Genomic DNA, 20,529 nt, shown 5'->3' on the forward strand with positions numbered 1-20,529 from the left:
CCTCTCACAAAGCCATTCTAATGTTGCCATTAGTTATGCTCCTCTGGTGGCCAAAAGATTGATCCCAGAGACTTGGAATCCAATAAATGTGTACATGAATGGCAGAGGGAGATAGCACGTTTCCCACAGATAGTGCGAGGAGCCGATCAGGGCCGGAACACGATTGGAAAAAGGTGATTAATGATAAAATATATTTTTTAAATAACCTCCACCCTTTGCCTTGTCCTTTTTCTTTTTAGTATATTATTCACTCTTTTCAGAACGCCAATATTAGCCACTGACACATTTTTCTATTTCTCTAGTTGTTTAAGAAAAAAATTAAGTGGCAGGTGTGTTGCACATTTTAAAGAATTTATAGGAGGAAAAAAGTAAACCAATTAGGAGGAAGCCTCTCAGTCTTTAACTAAAAAAGGAAACTCATCCAAACGACAAGACAACAAGTACTCACTCATAAAAGCTGGTGTTGTCTCAGACATCATGGGGCTGTAAAAGTCGAGTCTTCCACAAAAATTGCAGCTGCTGGGAGCCTACAGAGGGGATCTGATAATGGGCCCAAGGGGAAACGACAACGTGCTCAGGGACCAGGGATTGTCTGGAAGACAGATAAGAAGGCACAGGAACAGGTTATCAGCCAGTTTATGAGGTGTCACTCTCAAAACACTCACCTGTTCTGCTGGTAAATTATAGAATCACACACACACACAGGCGTCCCATTAATTAATGCAGGGATCGTGCTGTTATGGATCATGTAAATGTAAATATATTTTACACCTTTTAAACCAGGTCTCACAGACAGTGTTTGGATTATTTTATACATATTATGCATAAAACATATTCTGTTTATATTTCATTTGTGATTTTAATGTGAAAGATGAAGAAAAACTGACAATGGTACCTACACTCAGACACTTAATTGACATAAATAAGATTGAATAACATCAGGATTCGTGATGTAACCCCCATGTGACATTCCGGGTTCAGCCAGTGTGTAAACTGAGAAAAAGCTTCACGTCTAACATGGAAGTAAATTGATGCTGTGCTTCAAAACAAATGAAAACAACTCAGAACAGGCTCTTGGGAAACACAGCAAATGCAGTATGTCCACCCAGAAGTGTGTTTTATTTTTTTTCATCGTCTAACAATGTTATAAGAAGACATTGTCAAAGTTAAATGTCTAGATTTTATACTTGTCGTAGATATACACGTCTAACTCTGGCTGGAATACTCAGCTGTCACAATGCACTTACACAATTCCTTAATAGGCGCCAATCATTTAACAAAACAGTGCTTTTTGCTTGTTGTATAAGGCCACTACAACACTGAAAAACATACAAGCATAGCAATACAATCTGTTTAAAACTCTGAAATTGTTTTTCATTATTTTGGAACTAATTTGTTTTATGGTTTGAGCGGACAACACTGTTGGGCGGTGGGAGGGAATTAGCTGAAAGAGCAGCTTGACTGAGATAAATGGCAGCTGACCTGGGAGTACATAGAGGTGATGTGCCTTGTGGCACTACTGGACAGGTATCTCAAAACACTTCCTGTGTAGGCAGGAGAACAGTGGCATCACATAACCCGGGGGCTATTCTGAGAGAAAGTCATAATGCGATGCTTTTGTCGGCAATACATTTCAAGGGCCAAGACAGCAACCTTTTATACTTATCACTTGTTTACGGCATTTAGTTTGAGTTACTTTGTTTTAAATTACACTGAGTGCTTCATTCGTTCATACAAAGCTTACAGAATAAAAGACTACAGTAGGTATTTTATCTTCAGTGCAAAGAGAAATTGCATTTTCCACAATGAAATCCCTCTAAACAATAAGAAACAATGCCAATTTCTCTTTTCCAGTGACTTCTTCCATACATGATAACGATCACCACATCATGAATAATTAAAGGGTAGTTTTTGTTATCATCTTTAAGCAGCTTGTCCCTATACACTAATGTACAGGGAATGTATGCTTACTGAAATGTTTAATTGCAAAATATTTCTAAAAACTTTGTCATATCACTCATAGTGCATTGTCGTTTACTTTTACATTAAATAGCATAGTTACATGACATGCTTCAATGTGCAGACCAAGAAGACTACAGAAAAATGTTCCTTTCCATAAAAATAAAAGAAAACTCAAAACAAAAACACAGCCCAACTGCAGACTGCTCAACTGCATGGGTACATTCTCCAGATTTTTTATCATTATGTTTTCACCCACATAAATGATCAAAACAAATGACAATCTCTGTGCGGAGAAGAGACGGAGCCCACAAAAGGGAGTCTGACAGCCATTTCCACAACAGATGTTTTTACAGAGGGGTGTCTTCTCTCCGCTGAGCAGTCTCACACATGAGAGACCCCCAAAAGCTTCAGAGAAACGTCCAGAAAACCAACATGTAAATTTGTAACTGCCATGTCTCAGGCTAGCGGGCCCACACCAATTTTATTTCTTTAGGGGGGAAAAAAAACAAAGAAAAACAAGAAATTGTTATGAAGTCATGTCAAAATATACATATCAGTGAGGATGATTTCAGGTGGAGGAATAGAATTAGTATTTCAATATCAGAAAAAGACAACGGACAACATCGTTATGTGTTATCATGAAAAGACAAATCCATATTGATCCAGGTTGTGGGCAAAGGCTGCACTATTGACAGGAAGACAGAATATGCTGGAGGGGCAATATTTCATACGTTTGGCCTGTTCACTCCATCACTGTGAGAGGGTGTTTTTCTGGGCTGTATATAATAACACGTGTGCTCTTTATTTCCTTCAGATCAATGGTAATGCGAGGGGGGCCACACAAGATGGATGCCACGGGCAGGTTAACCTATCGACTGCTGAACAGAGACACAGACCAAGGGAGACCAGGCCATTTACTGAGATGTACCTCGGCTAGTTGTGTTTCGCCCTACTTCCTGCACCTATTCATGCACCAACAAACTTTACTGTAAAACTGCAATTCAAATATCTTACATCTTACATTGCATATCTAAAAGTTCAGTTTTTTCCTGCATTAAATATATAATTTTTCTGTTTGATTTGAGACTAAGATTTGCGTGCTTCGTGTTCTACACGTCCTGTCTATAATCATGCACTCTTGGAAGTTTAAGTGGAGGGGAAAAGTGGAAATGCGCTGCCCTGGTGACTCCTTCCTGGAGACGGTACAGGAGGCAGACGGGAGGGCAGGCTCGCCCACACAGGTGGCCCGGATCTGGATCAGGTCAGACGCGCCCTCGGACAACCAGCCAGCTAATCTCATGCTCCAAGTCCCTTCAAGTCACTAACCTGCAGCTCTTTATAAATAAATCAAAAAGTGTAAGGTTCAAATGTTATTAAAATGATATGCCAACTTTGATTTCACAAGTGTTGTTAATACTGTACTTGTGTAAAAAATCGACACAATAACGCTTTGAATCACGCGACCTTCAAAACCAAGCAGAGAGTGGAAATTATTAGTAAGTCTGAGATTTGATTAAAGATGGGTTATGATTGTAAAGGAGGCCTTATATCGTAAAAGTTTTAATTAATTAAACTTTACTGTGCTTGAATTCACTCTGTAAATGCACCTTTTGTAATGCTTTGGAACAGATATGTTAAGTGTTTAAACATTTTAACAAATTCTCTCTGCAATTAATGTGCTGATCTCATCTCGCAGGTGATTCAACTGAACATATCACATCATTCTGTGCCTTTCTATTGTGGATGCAATGCTACACATTCACTAAGAAAATACAATAAAATCTAAATATGAAGTCACTCTGGCTGAACTGCAAATCGAACGTTAATAGAATAATACTGTTCCGACAGACAGCTCCGAGCATTATTGTCTAAAGTTGGGTAAAGGGTAATTAATTTGGCAGTAAATCATTCAGTGTTTTTGTGACTCTGATGAGAATCGTAATTTTTTTTTTTTACTCAGACATCCCCCCAGCCAACCCCCAGTCCCCATTGTCTGTGTGAAAATGGAAATCTGTGCCACCAGTACAATATCCACATTATGTGCCCTGCCTCGACATTGTTGCATGACATGCTTGATTGTACCCTGGCATATAGGAAGGGAAATGTGTAAACATACCATTAGCACATATTAACGTTTGTCCTCCACTTACATTAAAGTGGAATGAATGAGTTTAGAAGTTCTTTAATGATTTCTTCCGTGTTTGAATAAAACACCTCTTGTTCCTAAAAGCAGAAGAAATGCATTCATTTCCAATTTAGTTTCCCTTCATATATGCACTTTGGACAAACTGAAGCTGTCTATTTAAAACTTACAATAAATACATTTTATCAAAATATGCAAATATATTTAATTATCTGTTTTACTGTGACACAGATGCACAGAAAATCACAAGGATATGGTTCTGTCACAAGCGTTTTAACTCAACCATTCCTACTTGTTTGTGCCTCCCTCAATGGCAATTTTTATTAACAACATTGCTTGAGGCTAAAGGTGCAATATGTTCCTTGTTATTATTGAAGTTATATAACATTTGTATACATTGCTTTGACTCATTGTGTGTTTATATGTTATACAATGATTATACAGCTGAATGTCTGTGTGTCTCTCAGGATGTTTGTTTCAGTTGAGACTGTTTGAGGAGGTGTGACCGAGACAAACAGCTCAAAAGAATACTTTAACCTTTACGAGTGCTTCTATCTTTTAAGTGAGGCTAATTTCACCTGTGAGATATTTGTTCTATTATCATCTTAGTTAAATAAAATCAGAGATTTCCTCTTTTGCAATGTGTTATCATGCACTATTTAAACATTGATTGGATAAAAGCATCACTGGCTGAGGATGCTTCAGTACAGCCAGTAGATGCATGCATGCATGCAAGTCTCCCTCTCTCCTCTCTCTCTCTCTCTCTCCCTCTCACACTCACACAAAACATGGACTGCTTAGCCATTACATGCACAAAGCTGTGAAGTCCTTTCTCATGAAGGCACGAACCAAACATAAATGACTTTTTATCGTTGTTCCTTGATAGGACTGTAAGTCATCGGCATCAACAACACTTGTATTCTGATAATGGCAGCTGATCAAATTTAAGCACAAGAATGTTGCTTCTGTACTGGTGAACTCACACCATCTGTTTTAAGTTTAAAATGTGTTACAGAATGAATAAGGCTGTTTTAAAAATATCAATAAGAGTATTTCATGCCAAGATGCAATAAACTATTGTGGATCTGATATTAGCAGTGAATCTCTTTTGTTGTTTTGTTTCTACTGGGAGGTGTCAAGAGCAAACCGTAGCGTGAGGATGAGTTCCTGCTGTCACGAATAACTCAATGCTGCCATCTAGTGTTGGGATACCTTTTACCTTCAAAACAAGAAAAAAAGAACCCCCAGTTTCAGCTTTTGTATGTCTGTCAGCATGAGTTAATATTTACCACTGAATTCTGCATTGGAGAAGATGAAAAACATGATTACATACAGCATCCAGGGTGGCTTTTATTTAGATCATTCATTTTTGTTTTGGGGCTAAATGTGACACTGCAGTTAAGAATTTGCTTTATATGTAAAAGTGTAAGCGAACGTTGCCTGAAGCTTAATTCTGTACAATTTCAACACAAGTGTGAACATAATATTACAGTATTGTGATGCTCCTGATTATGTGTGTGTGTACGTTAGTGTGTGCTGGCTTGCAGGCTCTTCTCAGTGTCAGCCGTTAAGACACATTGGAGAAAACCGAGATGCTCTCCTTTGCTGTAGATTTTACACGCTCTCCTCCGATACCTCAGCCCCACCTGTCTAGCCATGAGCTCAGAGTTGAAACAGAGTTCAGCCAAGTTTAGAACTGTTCTTGCTTGTTTTATCAGCAGCGTGTACCATATTTCCCTCATGATACACTACAGCCGGCAAGAGATACTCCCGAGGGAGCAGGGAAACAATTGAATGGGCATTAATGATTTACAGGTACATATCTGCTATAATACCAACACAGGCGGAGGTAACTGAGAGCAGGATCTGATGACATCATTGATGTTGCCTCAGATAACACTTTGATCATCAACTATGTATGGATCTTGCAAAAGATATAAGATAATGTCCAAGTGAGAGTAGACTATTTGCTGGCCTAATGTAGGCTAGACCAGTGTTCAGACACTGAGTCAGGAAAGGTGGGTCACAGAAAGCTTCACATTTATTGAGGAGAAAGTGTTGATCAAACATGGTAGCTGTACATTTAATTGTAAATGCCTAGGTTTCATATTTGATGAGAGCTGGAACACATGAAAAAGATGTTAACATATTAGACTCATTACTATGTGTTCATGATGAGTAGAATTTATTATGGTATCAATTATTAATGCAGAGGTTCCTTCGCCTATTTTACGTTGTTTGTTTTTGATTCCTGCTGTACTTTTTTGACTTAGCAAAACATAAGGAATAGGTTAATAGTTTACTGAGATCATCTTGACACATAGTGTTGCAGACTCACTTAATACTATATGTAGTGTATATTCCCCTTGTTTATTACCTTGCAGATATGTGTGGAATAGCTTACATATAATAGCTGCAGTTGAAATTATTTTAGTTAGTTGGAAAGAAACCTAAAAAGGAGGGAATTTCGGGATATAAATAAATCTCCATGTAATGTAGCACAGTAAATAGAAATGATTTGTATAGTCGTTATAGTTGTTTGGTCAATAAAATGACAGAAAATAAAGAAAATAAACATCCATCACATTTTTCGAAGAGTCTTTAAATTACTTGTTTTGTCTAAACAGAAAAACAGAAGGGTTAGGGTTAACCCTAACAAGCTAATTTGTGGCATTTCTTCTTGAAAATGATTCAAATGATTAATTAATTTTCAAAACAGTTGCTAATCAGTAGGTGGTATAATACACATGTGATTGTGCCGGACACTGAAGTGTCCATAAAGAAATATGGCTTCTGTCTCTCAAAATATATAAATATTAAATATAGCATTATACATATAGCATTTCAAATCCGTTTTAAACAATCACTCCACAGAAATATCACACGCATAGCTACATAGACATTCATAGAATAATAGCTGCATTTAACCAGGCTGTTTACAATCAGAGGAAATGACGTAGCAATGTTTTAAACCGTGCGGGCTAACAAGCACGGATATACAAGCCAGTAACCGCAGCACTGATCAGCATCCCCCTTATATTTTTGGGGAAAACTTTGAGCTTCATGTCCCCATAATTTCTGTCACAGTAAGTTTTACTCCATTAAAAGTCGCTACGATATAACGCTAAACAACCGAGCTCAGTTTGGCATGAAGTGTTAACCGTTGGCTAACAGTTGTTAGCTAAAAATAACTTAGCTAGCGTTAGCAACCTACCGTTATTTCTCCTAGAAGATACGAAGATGTAGGTTAACCTTATTGATGAATGAACACTGATAATATTGAGAAACTACGACAGGACGTGGAACAATTGGCTGTGTGAGATGGATAGTGACACACCGCTGCCCGTCTGCAACTGTTTAATGTTAGCTAATGGTGGCTTAGCCGTGGTGTTATTAATTAAACATTATATGCCATGTTAGCTGACAACTAACGTTAACGTCCGTGCAACACGCGGGGCAAGAAAAAAACAACGCTAGCAAGGTTATTAACCTAACGTTGTATAGGTAACGTTACAGTGTGGTGCAAACATATTTATTGATGCCATAAACTACATTTATAAATGTAACGTTACGGTTGCTTTATCACCAATTAACTTACTTTGTTTAATGTAGGCGTTAAGTAGCTTCCTCAGCTATTGTAATATGTGTCGTAGTTGCATCCTGGTAACTTGACTGTCTACCAACTGAGAAGTTCATGTAACTTAAGTTCGGTCGTAAAAGTCAATACTGACCTATAGCGACAGCAAGCTTTCATAACCAAGCTTTCATAACCAAGCTTTCGTAAGAAATGCTTTTGTCACGTGTCCGTGTAATGTTAGGTCTTAGCTGATGTTGTACCATATTTGGTACAGGAGGAACAACTGTTGTGTTTGGTTATTTAACGTCTGCAGTCACTGCTGCTCACTATAACTGCCCTGACCGTCTGCTGTACCCCAACTCCAGCACTTTGACACAATGGACCTCCACAAAATCATCCACAATGCGCTGCACGAATTTATTCAGGCTTACATTCCTGATGCAGATCTCAGGTAAACAAATGCACAGCTTTTTTTTTAGCATCCTTACAAAAAAAAGTAAGTTTTATAGTAACCTATCTTTTTACCTCTCAATATAGCACATTGGATGATGTTCTTCTGTCTTACATCACTGGAGTCCTGGAGGATCTCGGCTCTCAGCAGAGTGTTGAGGAGAACTTTGACGTGGAGGTCTTTGCAGAGATGCTAGAAGCTTATATACCTGGCTTTGCTGACATTGACAGGTAAACAGACAATCCCACTTCTTTCTAGACAGCTACATCACTCCAGCGTTTGTTGTTATTACAATTATGTTTTTCCATTTGCAGTGTCAAAGTCTGTGAAATGATGTTCAATCTGGCTTCAAAACTGGCCACTGCTCGGACCTCAGGTATTGTTTTACTGTTATTTCTAATACATGCGGTACTGTGGCAGTCTTTCCCTTTTCAATTGATTCCTTCATTTTCATAATGTTACCAAAGGAGTCACCAAAACAAAGTTTATTGGGCAGTGCCACCACTCATTTCCGATGGGAATCATCGGCCTAACATTTATACTGCAGTGTGCTGATGTTTAATTTGTTTCCTTCTTAGCTGGTGTAAAAAATGTTGAAGCTAAGCCAAAGACAGAAGAGATTTCATTGAAACTCACCAGCCTGCCCAGTGAACCTCCACCAGCAGAAACGCAGTGCCTTAAAACACAGACAGAGGGCGCCACTGCCAAGGTTAGGATCAGAAATCCTTTATTCATTTCAATTATCATTTCATGATTTAATTACTATAATTTAACTTGTGCTCATCTTGTTTCCTACTGTTGATATTGTTTACATCCACCTAAATCTAAAGCTAACATAATTGTATATATTTCCAGCTACCGGTGTCTGTGTGGGAGTCCCAGGAGCAGCACCTGCTGGAAATGTTTCCAAAGTGCAGTCTGTCCGAGGCTCGCAGCGCCCTGTGTATTGCCAAAGGAGACATGGAGGAAGCTGTGCGCCTTATAATAGAGGGAGATGTCCAACTCAGTCCATTTCCTCTTAATGTGAGTCTCTGCCACACACGCACAAAAATTCCCTCGTGCATGTTAAGCAGTGTAATTTGATGGTGTCCTGTTGTCTCAGGTAAACCCCGGGAAGAGTATTTCCAAAGTGCCAGACCAGAAACTTAAAGAGAGCATCCTTGAGAAGTGAGTAAGATTGCTATCATCCTGTGGAGAGCAGCGCGTGCCTCACTTCTTTGTGTCTATGTTTATGACTATATTACATCTCCATAGGTACATGCTGGTGGACAGGGATGATGATAAGAAAACACACCGGCCTTTGCCCCCCAAAGATGTAAGTTATACTCCATATTCAAAATGTAACTATATCTTAAATGCATATGTTTCATCCAATGAAACTTTAATTCTGGTGTTTGTTTGTTTTTTTACAGGCTCCAAAGAAGCTAGTTCGGTACCACAGTAACCAGGTGGTAACCACAAAAGGAGAGCGATATCAGCTTGTGAAAAAAGATGATGAAGAGGACATGAAAAAGACATATGTCAACCTCAAGCCTGCACGAAAGTACAGATTCCATTGATGACGAGCCCAATAGTGTAATCAGCAGCTACTGATAATATTGTTTACACTTTTTATATTTTTTTATTTATTAAGTTCTTTTTGTCCAAGTATAGGAACATATTTGTTAGTGTGTCAGTGGCTTATTTTAAAATATTGTTACCATTATATGCCTTGGTTAAAACATTAAATTACTGTGTTTCAGTTGCTTGGTGAGCTTTTAAAGTTGTGTGATATTTTGGTAAGGATGTTGTAACTTGTGTTCTTGTTTGTGTAACAGCTATCTACTTATTGCCATCTCAGCAGGTCTGATGTTGCACTGACATTGTTGTCCTTTTTTACCTCTTCATTTTATTTGTTTTTGTTTTTAAACTCCCAATAGACAATATAGATTCAGAATTATGATGTTGTATTGTCTTTCCTGTAAATAAGATCTTATGGTGCTGTAGAGTTTCTTCTTGACAAGTCTCGACTGCTTTTTTTATGTACATATTAAATCATTGATGCCAATTTTATTTAAAGCTCTATTTTTACATCACGCAGGAATACAGTGCTGGGGAAATGTTTGGTCAAACCTTGTGATTCGGACAATTGTTGTGCTACAAACTGGTTTTCAAATTAAAAGTATTTTTTTTTATGAACATTTGTACGGTGGGTATCCTCATCAATCTTCACCTAAGGGTTTTGGTTGGATATCTATGGTGTGCTACAGATGTGAAGTTTATTGTCCTTATGATACGCCCACAGTATTGTGTACTTACAAAGACTAGACTGTAATGTGTGCAGTGGTGAATGTCATCTAAAGACTAAAGAATCTGTCCTGCACGAAACAGGCTATCAGCTATCCGGATAAAGTTGCTGAACAGATCAGAGTTTTTTTCTCAATCTGTTCCAGATTTGAGCAAAAATGATCCAGATAAAGGAGTCTATGCTTCCAGGCAGGAGTACCACCTTGAATTGTCCCCATAACAAGTAAATATGCTGCTCGCAACAAGAGCAAGGCCACAGTCCTGAATATCCTAAATATAATTGTATTACTGAACTTGAATGGAAAACACTGTATAACTATCAAATGAATTGGTCATTAATTTTCTAGCACAACAAATTCCATTCTCACGAGGTGCACATATTACAGCACTATCATTTGTTTTTTTGGCATATTGACGTGGAGGACTGTGTTTGCCCCCTAAATGTTGAGCAGGACTGGATTTTGAAGTTCAACAGCATTATCTTTATTTTTGATAGAGATGTTCAGACTTACAAAGTCTCCGATCATGTATTTATTGTCATGAGGGCAGTTGTGTGCTCTCAGGTTTTGTTAACATGTTACTGAAGTGATCCACTTATCTACCAATAGAGTTTAGCTTTGCTTGTGATTGTGGAAAACTTTGATTATGATTATATACGTATTTGATTCTTGTTAGTTGTATATTAGGATAAATGGGTTGGTCAGGTTTTTTTTATAAATATATACTGTTTATTTGTGTTCCCCTCTGCATCCATTACTAGCAACTATAAGCAATTGTTTTTCATTGGTGGTATAACCTAGTTTAGGAGTGTAGGTGTAACACAATAGTGTTGAAAAGTTGTGTTATCAGCAGCAATGTCGTCTTTAATTACTATATGAAGCTGTTAAGTCAAGTTTTTCCAGAGTTTTAACCCTGTGCTTTAAGAAACAACTGAACCACAATTTGTAGTAAATAAATACTAATTTTTGTAGATCATTCACGTCGTATTGTTTGAATTGTTCACTCTTGTTACTTAAGACACTAGATCAACAAAGTATCTTATGTTCTAGAGTATAATAAATCATTCAGAACTCAGTTGTGTAGAAGTTTGCAAACACACTTTAATCAGAGGAACAAGGAGAGCACGTACTGCATGTTCAAAACTAAAATCAATAAAACATGCCTCTATCTCTATGAACCCTTGTCAATCCCACCTTTAAAGCTGTTTAATACCAGAGTGAAAACAAACATTTTGACCATAAAAAAAAAAAAATCAAGTCGTAACATTTAGTGCCATGCCATAATTAAGCAAGGCACATACAGTAAACAGGGTTAACCCAGCAATAGAGAGATGAAACCTCAGTCTTACATCAGATAAATTATTTTTTCCCCAGAGGAAGTATCTCAAATCCATCATCGTGCAAGTTCTAAGAAATAGATATGCACAATATCAAGACTTTAAAGGGTAAACATTAATAATAAAGCCCTGAAAACTTGTATATTCCTGGTGAATTAAGTGCCTGGATACTCCCAATAGTTCACCACTCTGTCACAGGAAAGCAAAGCTTTCTGAATATGAGAACCATCTACTGGTTTGTATGTTGGCACATACAGCACACCCTGGGAAATGATCCTCCCCTTTTGTTTAATGCACATTTTCACAGCAGCACTTCAAACTTGTACAGAGACAGCCATCTCTCACGTCGCTGTCACTTTAAGGTCTTTGAAATATGGCTGCATGCAAGTAAAAATAAGTGCATTTCTGAGGATTGTTAACAGACAGTGATCAAAAGAGCAAGTACGGCGTTCCAACTGGAATTAGACTTGTACGCATCAAAGTGTAATTTCATCTCAGATCTGCTGCGTTTAATACAGCATATTGAATGTGTTTTGCAACAGTATAGTGCAAGCACCAGGCAGATATACAACTTCACCACTAGATGGTATATTTTGTTGCACTGCAATGGCTGATACATTTAGCTACATCCCAGCAGATGGCACTGCTAGTTCAGTCGGTTGATAAGATTTCAACATAAATCTATAAGCAGTTCACTTCAACCACGTTTAACCATCATATTCCCAAGAAAACGTCACGTGTAATTACTCTGAGGAGTTTCCCAAGAAGCTAGTGACTCACTTGTGACTCCTTTTCATTTTATTTATTTAAGTTAACTGTATTTGCAACTAAAATTGCAATGTCATTTATTTTTCAGTGCCCTCTCACCTATTACTGGTTCGCAGAATAGCACATTCATAAAGTCAAACAAATCAAACGAGCAAGAGCATAAATAAACACAAAGAAGTGTCGCTCAGCTAAAACAATTTAGCTGCAAGCAGTCACATATTCCTTCAGCTGAATATATGAGCTCCCTTTTATTTATTTTAAACACCCACACATATTTCCTTCCAGTTTCTTATCACTGGTCTCCCGTGTTTTATTACCATGCCGTCTTCTTTGCAACAGGAAATTCTTGAGAATCATTCCCTTAAAACCATGTCGGCGTGGAGATAATGCAGATTACGTGGATAAATATTTAAAAAAACACAACTATAGAGGTACGAACCCAATCTGTTTTAAAGCTGTCTTTGTGATAACGATGGAGAATACAATATGATCACTCCACACTTAGAAATCAACCCACAACTGTCTTATTACATGTATGAAATGTCCCGTCTGTAACCGTGTGCTGTATTTGTAAAACCCCTCGACTCATCCATTAGTGGTTTAAGTAGAGCTTGTGCCAAAGGTACCGATCTCAGACAACTTCTACCGACTGGTTGAGCAAACGCAGCCAAAAACCCATTAACTTGAATTATGAGAGAACATTGTTTTACATAAATATGTCTAGACATAAGCCAACGTAGACCTTCTCTTCAAAGACAAAAGACTTCTGGAAGTAGGGTGAATTCCCATAAGGTAGTCAGATGTTTCTTCTGTGACTGATGTATTTGCAATGACCATGGCACTCGGAGACGACTGAATCGTGATGGTTTTAAAATGGCCGCTTGCCGTGCAGTGATACGTAGCTCCAAAGTCAGAATGTGCATTACGCACGCAGCAGTGTCACTTTCACACGGCAAACAGTTTCTAACAGAGATCCTGGTCATATCGCCCGTTGATCATCGTTTTCAGTAAAGGTCCGACCTGCAGGAAAACGAAAAGGACTCTTGGTTAGGATCATCTACTTCGTAGTGTCAGACATATTACATGGTCCCAGACTGCATACATCTTTCCTTCAAACTAAATTCAGGTAAGCCATAAATATTCACAGTAATTAGGTTGCTGGAAGGGTCAGCATGCCCCAGGGATTTCATGTAATGAATGTTAATTTCATAACAGGTGACCTAAATGTAGATCTGATTTGATGTTCTAGAAAGTGACCGTGTGACATTCATGTGCGACTTATGCAGCTGATGATGGAAAAAAAGAGTTTGTGAAGAGGATATAAAAGCAAGTGATTTTACCTCACGCGTGTCTCCGAGTGCTTCTCCCAGCATTTTCTCAATATTTCTCATGATGGCCACCTTCTGATGAGCTCGCAGGGGGTATTCTATCCTCTTGGGTGTAGCGGCACCCTGAACAAAAGAGACAAAAAAAAGGTGAGTGATCATGAAGAAACACGCGGTGGCAGAGACAACACAAATGTGAAGGCGACGAGCTGCGTGCAATGACTCAAATATGCGTACTTTGTACCAGAAGTTTACAGTGATCGTCACTCCGCCGTTCAACAGTGATTCAATGTGATGCCACCTGAGGACAGAAGATAAATATAAATAACTAAATCTTGGATCTTAATCTTTCTACATAAGTAAAACATCATTTCTCTTGAAAAGTTAAACGGAAGAACTTCTTACCAATACATGGGGATGTAGAGCACATCTCCTGGGCCCACGACAGTCTCATAGCCAACAACATTTTTAAAATGGGGAAACTTCTCAAAATCAGGGTTATCAAAATCAACCTATAAATGAAAGAATATGGATTCATTACAAAACATGAACATATAGTGAAACTCATGCATTAACCAGTATCCAGTTTTTATGTATTTCAAGTCATCTTAACCAAGTGATCTTCATAATAACTTAATATGTAGACATCATTCTATAATGCCTCTGAGAGCTTAACTGTAAATCTCTACAACTATATATGAAGGTAACATAACTAAACACATATGCCAAGTTGTAAGTTCACATATTAAACCCTAGTATTTCTTACTTGGCTCTGTCTGTCACAGGGGTGGTGCACAGGGTACGGATAGAGACACTCAAACTGGTCTGGAGGGAACAGGATGCATCTCTTATGGCCTTTTATCTGTGCAAAGAAGTTCTGCTGCTCGTCGTAATGTGCTGGTGTCACATTGCCTGTGGTGAGAGAATATTAACACAAAACATGATGTGTTGAAAAACATCGAGGCCAACATTATAACTGAAGCAGAATGTGTTTTTCAAATGGCTGCAAAACTGCATTCCTTTTGAGTGGCTAACTACTAAAAGAGCCCTCACCCTCCATGCCTATGAGCAGCAGGTTGGATGTCAGCTGTCCCCAGTTTCTCTTGGCTTGCTGCTTGTTGATCCAGTTCCAGTTGAAACCAAGGAAGTCAACAACAATCTTCTTCCCGACTGTGTCATTCAGGGTCTGCTGCAGATATACCCTTGAAATGCATCAGAAAAGAGACATGAAACATTTATGAGCCAACTTGTTCTACTCTCAGAGGTCTGAAACAAGTGGCAATGCAGCTCATTTTCATAGGTGCTATAACATGGGTGTGCAGGATATAAGCTTGTTTACAAGGTACTTCTATTTCAGGCAGACTACATCTCTTTTAAACCATGAATAACAATATGACATTGAAGCAAGAGGACTGTAAAATGCAAAGAGATAAGAGCCACTATAAGTGCCAGCAAGTCAAACAGCTTTAGTAAGTGATCTGTGTGTGTGTCGCCAGGCCCAGTCAGATCACAGTAGCAGGCTTTTCCCCTGATTCTCCTGTGCAAATGCTTGGTAATTTGTTCCATCTTTCTGCATTGAATTACATTGCATGAGAAAAACACCCTTCACTGTCAATCACACCTGTGGCAGAGTCACATTTAGTTCCTGACACTTGCCTGTTTGAACTTCAAAAAGAGGATTTTGTTTAGATCAGCCCAGGCAGGGTTAATATGAACATATCTTAAGGCCCTGTCACACATATCTGTATGACAGAAACGTATGCCGGCGCATACGAAATATCGGCAATAGGTTGATATAAATTAAAGGTAAGTTGTGATCGTTTGAAGGAAGCAGACGATATGCTGAACACGCCACGCCGAACACGCCAGACATACGGCCCTGTCACACAGCTCCGTATGGCAGAAACATGCCGGCGTATATGAAAATTAGCTCAAAATGTGTCAGAGTCCAAATATGTCCAACTTTTCCACAGCGGTGTTGTAGCTGACGTATACATAACGAATACATAACAAATTATTATACGTATGTCAAACATTGATAGCGTATCACTTACTTATTTAAAAAGTATCAGAGCGTCTGGACAACGGAGCTGGAAAAGTGCCATCTGGTTCACGTCATGCTGATGCTGGAGAACGGCTAACATGCTGAACGCTAGCTGTACTGTAGAAACACGTCTAATAAGTTACTCCTTCGTCAGGCATCATCTTAACATAGCGTAGGAATAGGGTATCCACTCGTTATCAATACATTGTCTGTAGGATTCACCGTCAGCCAACGTAGTCTATATCTAACGTTCCTCTAACGTAGACACGTAGGTATTCACGTAGGTAAGTATTCACGTACTGTATTTACGTAGGTAAGTATTCACGTACTGTATTTACGTAGGTAAGTATTCACCTACGTATTCCGTATTCACGTAACGTCTGCATATCTTATGAAGCACACGTCGGGTATGTCCGGTAATTTTGAACTTGCTCAAAACATCAGCGTTCAACAACGCACCCCAGCGTAACACAGTGAGCTCTTAATGAATACCTTACCTTATATCAACGTACACCAGCGTGTTGCCCATATTTTGTATACGCCATATTTGTGTATACGTTATGCATTCGTCTGATACATTTTGTAATAGGAAGTGATACGATATCAATAGGTTAGACATGTAGACCGATGAAAAGTTGGACCTCTTTGGACTCTGACAAATTTTCGTATGCACCGGCATACATTTCTGTCATAAGGACATGTGTGACAGGGCCATTACATCAAATTCCTGTTGCGACTAAATTATCCTTATAAATATATCTTACCTCTCCTCTCCTCCCATTTCCTCCGTTATATGCATTTTATCCACAAATTCGGAGAATTTCATTTCCATTCGTTGTGACTTGGGGACAAAGTTCTCAAAATTAGCCATTTTCTTCTCATCATAGTAGAGGAATTTGTGCTTTTCTGCAGTGTAAACAGAGAAGTCCCCATTTCCAATGTTCTCCTGGAGGTATGCAATGTCCCACTTGAGAGCTGGATACACAAGATTTGTGTCTGTTAAAACCACTGGTTCCTGAAAACAGATAAAGAACATTTCAATATAGGAATATTATATATATATAATTATAGGTTGTTTTCAATTGCATAAAACTGCAGATAAAGAACATTTCAATATAGGAATATTCCAAATCTTTGTTTCTTTAAAGAGAAAAATCAACTCTTTCTGTAGAATAATGCACAAAGGAATAATAGCTGTATGACTGACTGTGGCAATTGTGTATATATATATATATATATATATATATATATATATATATATATATATATATATATATATATATATATATAATTATAGGTTGTGTTCAGTTGCATAAAACTGCAATTGATAGTTTCACTTTTAATTAACGTGGTTCATAAAATAGTCCTTAAAATGTGTATTTAATTGTTGTATAGTAAGAGACGTGTTTCATTAACACTGCATGTGTATCATCTTGACTATGTAAATTTTCCACACAAAATCCCGGAACTATTGGTATTTATATTGGTCTTTAAATAACCTTTTGTGCCAAAAGGGAGATAAATCCCAACACACGCTCGCATAGTACATCGATATTGCAGTCTATGACATTGCACACACCAAGCTCCGAGGGCTACGTGACTAACTGAACGTAGACCGGTGGGCGCGCACCCGTTGCCACGCGCGCACTTTCTCCCCCCTCTCTCCCGCTCTCACTGCACCGACTCTTTTTTTACTTTCGCCCGAGAGCACGGGGAGTCTTCGGTCTGAGGAGTTAAAATAATGTTGTAGAATCGGCTTTTTATGTCTTTTTAAGCAACACAATTGTATCTTAACATCTTAATTCTGCCTTGATACGACTTGCATACATGCACGAATAAGCCCTTTGTGCCAGGGGTCTAATATGATGATTTATTTTTAAATTAACGTCATCTAATATAGCAACAGGATGAAAGGGACATATTTGGACATATCACTGCTGTTCTTCTCTGGCGCTCATGTTTAAAACCAACACATGAGATTGCTCACAGCTCCTGTTGAAAAAGACTTCTTCAATTTTCTCAAGCCAAACAAATAACTTCCAGCCTGCTATAAATATAATATTGCAAACCATGCATTGGTTTTTATCTTTCACTTTCATCTTCCTCAATAATACTAGTACAAATGGTACACTATAACAAACCATTAATATTCTACCTCCGACTGATTTTGTTTGTTTATCATCACCTATTTTGTCTGCACAGTTTCATCACACCGATTTCACATAAGTCATATGACTTCTTGGAAGCAAATAATTGAAAGTTGTATACATCAAGGTAGACATGTTAGTGCACATTGTGTATCTCAGTGCACTGATGAGTACAGCACAAGCATTCTGCAATCATGAGAAAACAAGTTGATGTTTCACCTAACCAGACAAAAACATACCAGTAAGGCTATCAATTGATTTCATTATCAGTCAAACAGCTCCATGAATGTTCTTCCTTCATTTGTCATGCTGCTTCTGGCAACCCTCGTGTTATAGCCTATCTAAACTTCATGCGGCACTCCAAATTAAGCAAATGTGAAAATGTCATGTCTTCCAGAGAAAAGTAAAAATAGCAAAAAGTGTATCAGTAACTTCCTAGCCATGTGCATGAATACTCATTGCCCCATCATGAGATTAATGTAAACGCTACCTATTGTCTATGTTGAGCAGATAGATAGCCCTTCTGGGAAGCCCTCCAGCTGACATTAGAGATAGGATGAAGTTTGTCTTCATGCATTTGTTCCTATTGTCCGGCTGCTCATCGGCTTCAAGGAAGTCAAAAAAGCTTGTTCACTGCTTTCAAAAACAAATAGCCTACCACTCAGATATGTAATTATGACATCCATACAGAGTACTGTCTCAATCTGAGTACCTGTCCAGTAGAGCATTTCAGCTTGATTTGTCATGCTTAAATATAATCCTACCGCTGTTTCACAAGTTGAGAGGGAAAGGAGAAATCGACATTAAATCACTTACAGTTGAACTGCTAGTGGCATTACCGAATAACGTGTTGCCTTTGTGAGGAAGCCACAACGATGTCAGAAGGTGTTTTCAACCAGATGTCAAAGGTAAAGTTCCTCGTTGTTAAGTGATTTGGTTCATAAACACCAAAGTATGGATTACATGTATTACTACCTTGTCATTTGCAAGTGCCTTCATCCTTTCAAGTGTTAATTGTGAAAATAAATGTTGTATATATGAATAACAATAAACCATTGACATGACCGATGCATTGCATAGTATTATGTATTTATAGTATAGTACAGATTATCAAATGTAAAAAAAATCAGTTTTCTCTTGTTATTTTGGAATGCATTTAATTATCACTTATGGAGGCATTTGTTTCTTGAAAAATGATATCAACAAATGTAAAATATCTTTCTTTCAATTGACTAATCGATAGTTCGACTAATTGTTTCAGCTCTACATATGCATCTCCTAACATACTGTTGTTATTATGATTTCACCATTACAAATGGTGCTACTTGCTTTCTAAAAACAAAACAAAGAAGTCCTTCACTGAACACCAGGCTAAGAAATACAACTTAACCAAATTATACAGCCACAGTTCACAACTCACAACCTCGCTATACGTTATTAGAACACGAATACACTGTGTTTGACAAATGCACTGACATCTAACAGGGTTTGTGGTGCAGGTCCACCTTTGTAGAGGTCTGACTGAAATATCTATGGTGTGTGTATAAAGTTTCAGCATGCTAACTTAGTGGGTTTACCTCGTTGTTTATTAGCATCTCTGCTCTGGGGTCCGTATGAGAAAGTCTGGGAATGGGCTTAGTTGGAAAAGAATATTTTCGGAGCTGAGACTCATCCCAGTCCCAGTTCTGGACGGCAGTGAAAGCCGCGCCGCCTTCGCTCGCCGCCGGATCAGCCTCCACGACGGTCGCGGCTGCCATGGTCGCCGACGAGCGCTGATTAGCTGCCTCCGTCCTGCTTACAATGAAACAGCCAGGCACTGCCTTTTCTTCCGGACTCTACCCTGCTAGGCCACAGAGACTATCATACAAGCTTTCCCATTCACCGTTATTAAATTAATTAAGGAAATGCGTGCCGTCCTGCAGCAGCCCCTCTCCCCGGCTCTGTTCCGTGTAGATGTTTACACACCGTGTTGACAGCCAGAAAACAAACGACACGAAATGAAACATTCAGGAAAACACTTCGATCCGAGAATATCGGACAGCGACACCTTGTGTACCGGATGACTAAATGCTCATGCTGTAATAATGTACCTTTGCCACAAGAGGGAGCTATTGTACTTCAATTTTGTGCAGCGAAATAATAATCATAATAATATTTCAGTCAATCTAAGCTAGTACTGTAGTGCATTTGCTCAAGTCCATGCATGCATCATTTGCAATTATATTTATATATAAAAATATATATATACTGTATATATATATTTTTTTTATGTGTTTTGACCTAATAAAATGCTTCACATCATGTGTGTATTACAATTATGGTTGCATTTATCCTGTGTTTAGCTCATATAGTGTTTATAGCTATGTTATTTTATTTGTATATTTGTCTTGATTTTATGTTGTTTTATTTCAATCACTTTTTTCCTCTCATTTTTTTTAACTCTTGAGCTGCTGTAACAAGTACATTTCTCTGTGTGATCAATAAAGTTTT

General features: G+C 38.3%; 2 protein-coding genes across 3 annotated transcripts; one reads left to right on the forward strand and one right to left on the reverse strand.

Moving 5' to 3' along the window:
* The first annotated feature begins 7,057 nt into the window (after nucleotides 1-7,057).
* Nucleotides 7,058-10,473, forward strand: cuedc2 (CUE domain containing 2). 2 transcript variants are annotated; one of them, XM_029449539.1, is made up of 9 exons: nucleotides 7,058-7,191; nucleotides 8,048-8,133; nucleotides 8,220-8,363; nucleotides 8,448-8,509; nucleotides 8,712-8,842; nucleotides 8,989-9,156; nucleotides 9,236-9,300; nucleotides 9,388-9,448; nucleotides 9,546-10,473. In XM_029449539.1, the coding sequence occupies exons 2-9, from the start codon at nucleotides 8,060-8,062 to the stop codon at nucleotides 9,690-9,692; spliced, it is 852 nt and encodes a 283-aa protein (XP_029305399.1). In that variant the 5' UTR covers nucleotides 7,058-7,191; nucleotides 8,048-8,059; the 3' UTR covers nucleotides 9,693-10,473. The 2 variants fall into 2 exon arrangements, with proteins under 2 accessions (XP_029305399.1, XP_029305400.1); XM_029449540.1 differs by having other exon boundaries at nucleotides 7,088-7,191; nucleotides 7,996-8,133.
* Nucleotides 10,474-11,501: 1,028 nt separating this feature from the next.
* On the reverse strand, nucleotides 11,502-20,029 carry hif1an (hypoxia inducible factor 1 subunit alpha inhibitor). The gene is made up of 8 exons (XM_029450502.1): nucleotides 19,617-20,029; nucleotides 16,657-16,907; nucleotides 14,902-15,050; nucleotides 14,615-14,760; nucleotides 14,254-14,360; nucleotides 14,086-14,149; nucleotides 13,864-13,974; nucleotides 11,502-13,543 (listed from the first exon to the last, which is right to left on the reverse strand). The coding sequence occupies exons 1-8, from the start codon at nucleotides 19,794-19,796 to the stop codon at nucleotides 13,487-13,489; spliced, it is 1,065 nt and encodes a 354-aa protein (XP_029306362.1). The 5' UTR covers nucleotides 19,797-20,029; the 3' UTR covers nucleotides 11,502-13,486.
* Nucleotides 20,030-20,529: the final 500 nt, after the last annotated feature.

This window comes from Cottoperca gobio, chromosome 15, assembly GCF_900634415.1.
Source record: "Cottoperca gobio chromosome 15, fCotGob3.1, whole genome shotgun sequence".
Classification (NCBI taxonomy): Eukaryota; Metazoa; Chordata; class Actinopteri; order Perciformes; family Bovichtidae; genus Cottoperca; species Cottoperca gobio.

Excerpts from the sequence above, each read along its gene's own strand:
- hif1an (XM_029450502.1), bottom strand. The coding sequence starts at position 19,796 with ATGGCAGCCGCGACCGTCGTGGAGGCTGATCCGGCGGCGAGCGAAGGC. Across the intron at positions 14,150-14,253 it reads CTCTACATCCCCATGTATTG|GTGGCATCACATTGAATCAC; the intron begins GTAAGAAGTTCT and ends TTCTGTCCTCAG. Across the intron at positions 13,975-14,085 it reads CTGTAAACTTCTGGTACAAA|GGTGCCGCTACACCCAAGAG; the intron begins GTACGCATATTT and ends TCTTTTGTTCAG.
- cuedc2 (XM_029449539.1), top strand. The coding sequence starts at position 8,060 with ATGGACCTCCACAAAATCATCCACAATGCGCTGCACGAATTTATTCAG. Across the intron at positions 8,364-8,447 it reads GGCTTTGCTGACATTGACAG|TGTCAAAGTCTGTGAAATGA; the intron begins GTAAACAGACAA and ends TTCCATTTGCAG. Across the intron at positions 8,510-8,711 it reads GGCCACTGCTCGGACCTCAG|CTGGTGTAAAAAATGTTGAA; the intron begins GTATTGTTTTAC and ends TTTCCTTCTTAG.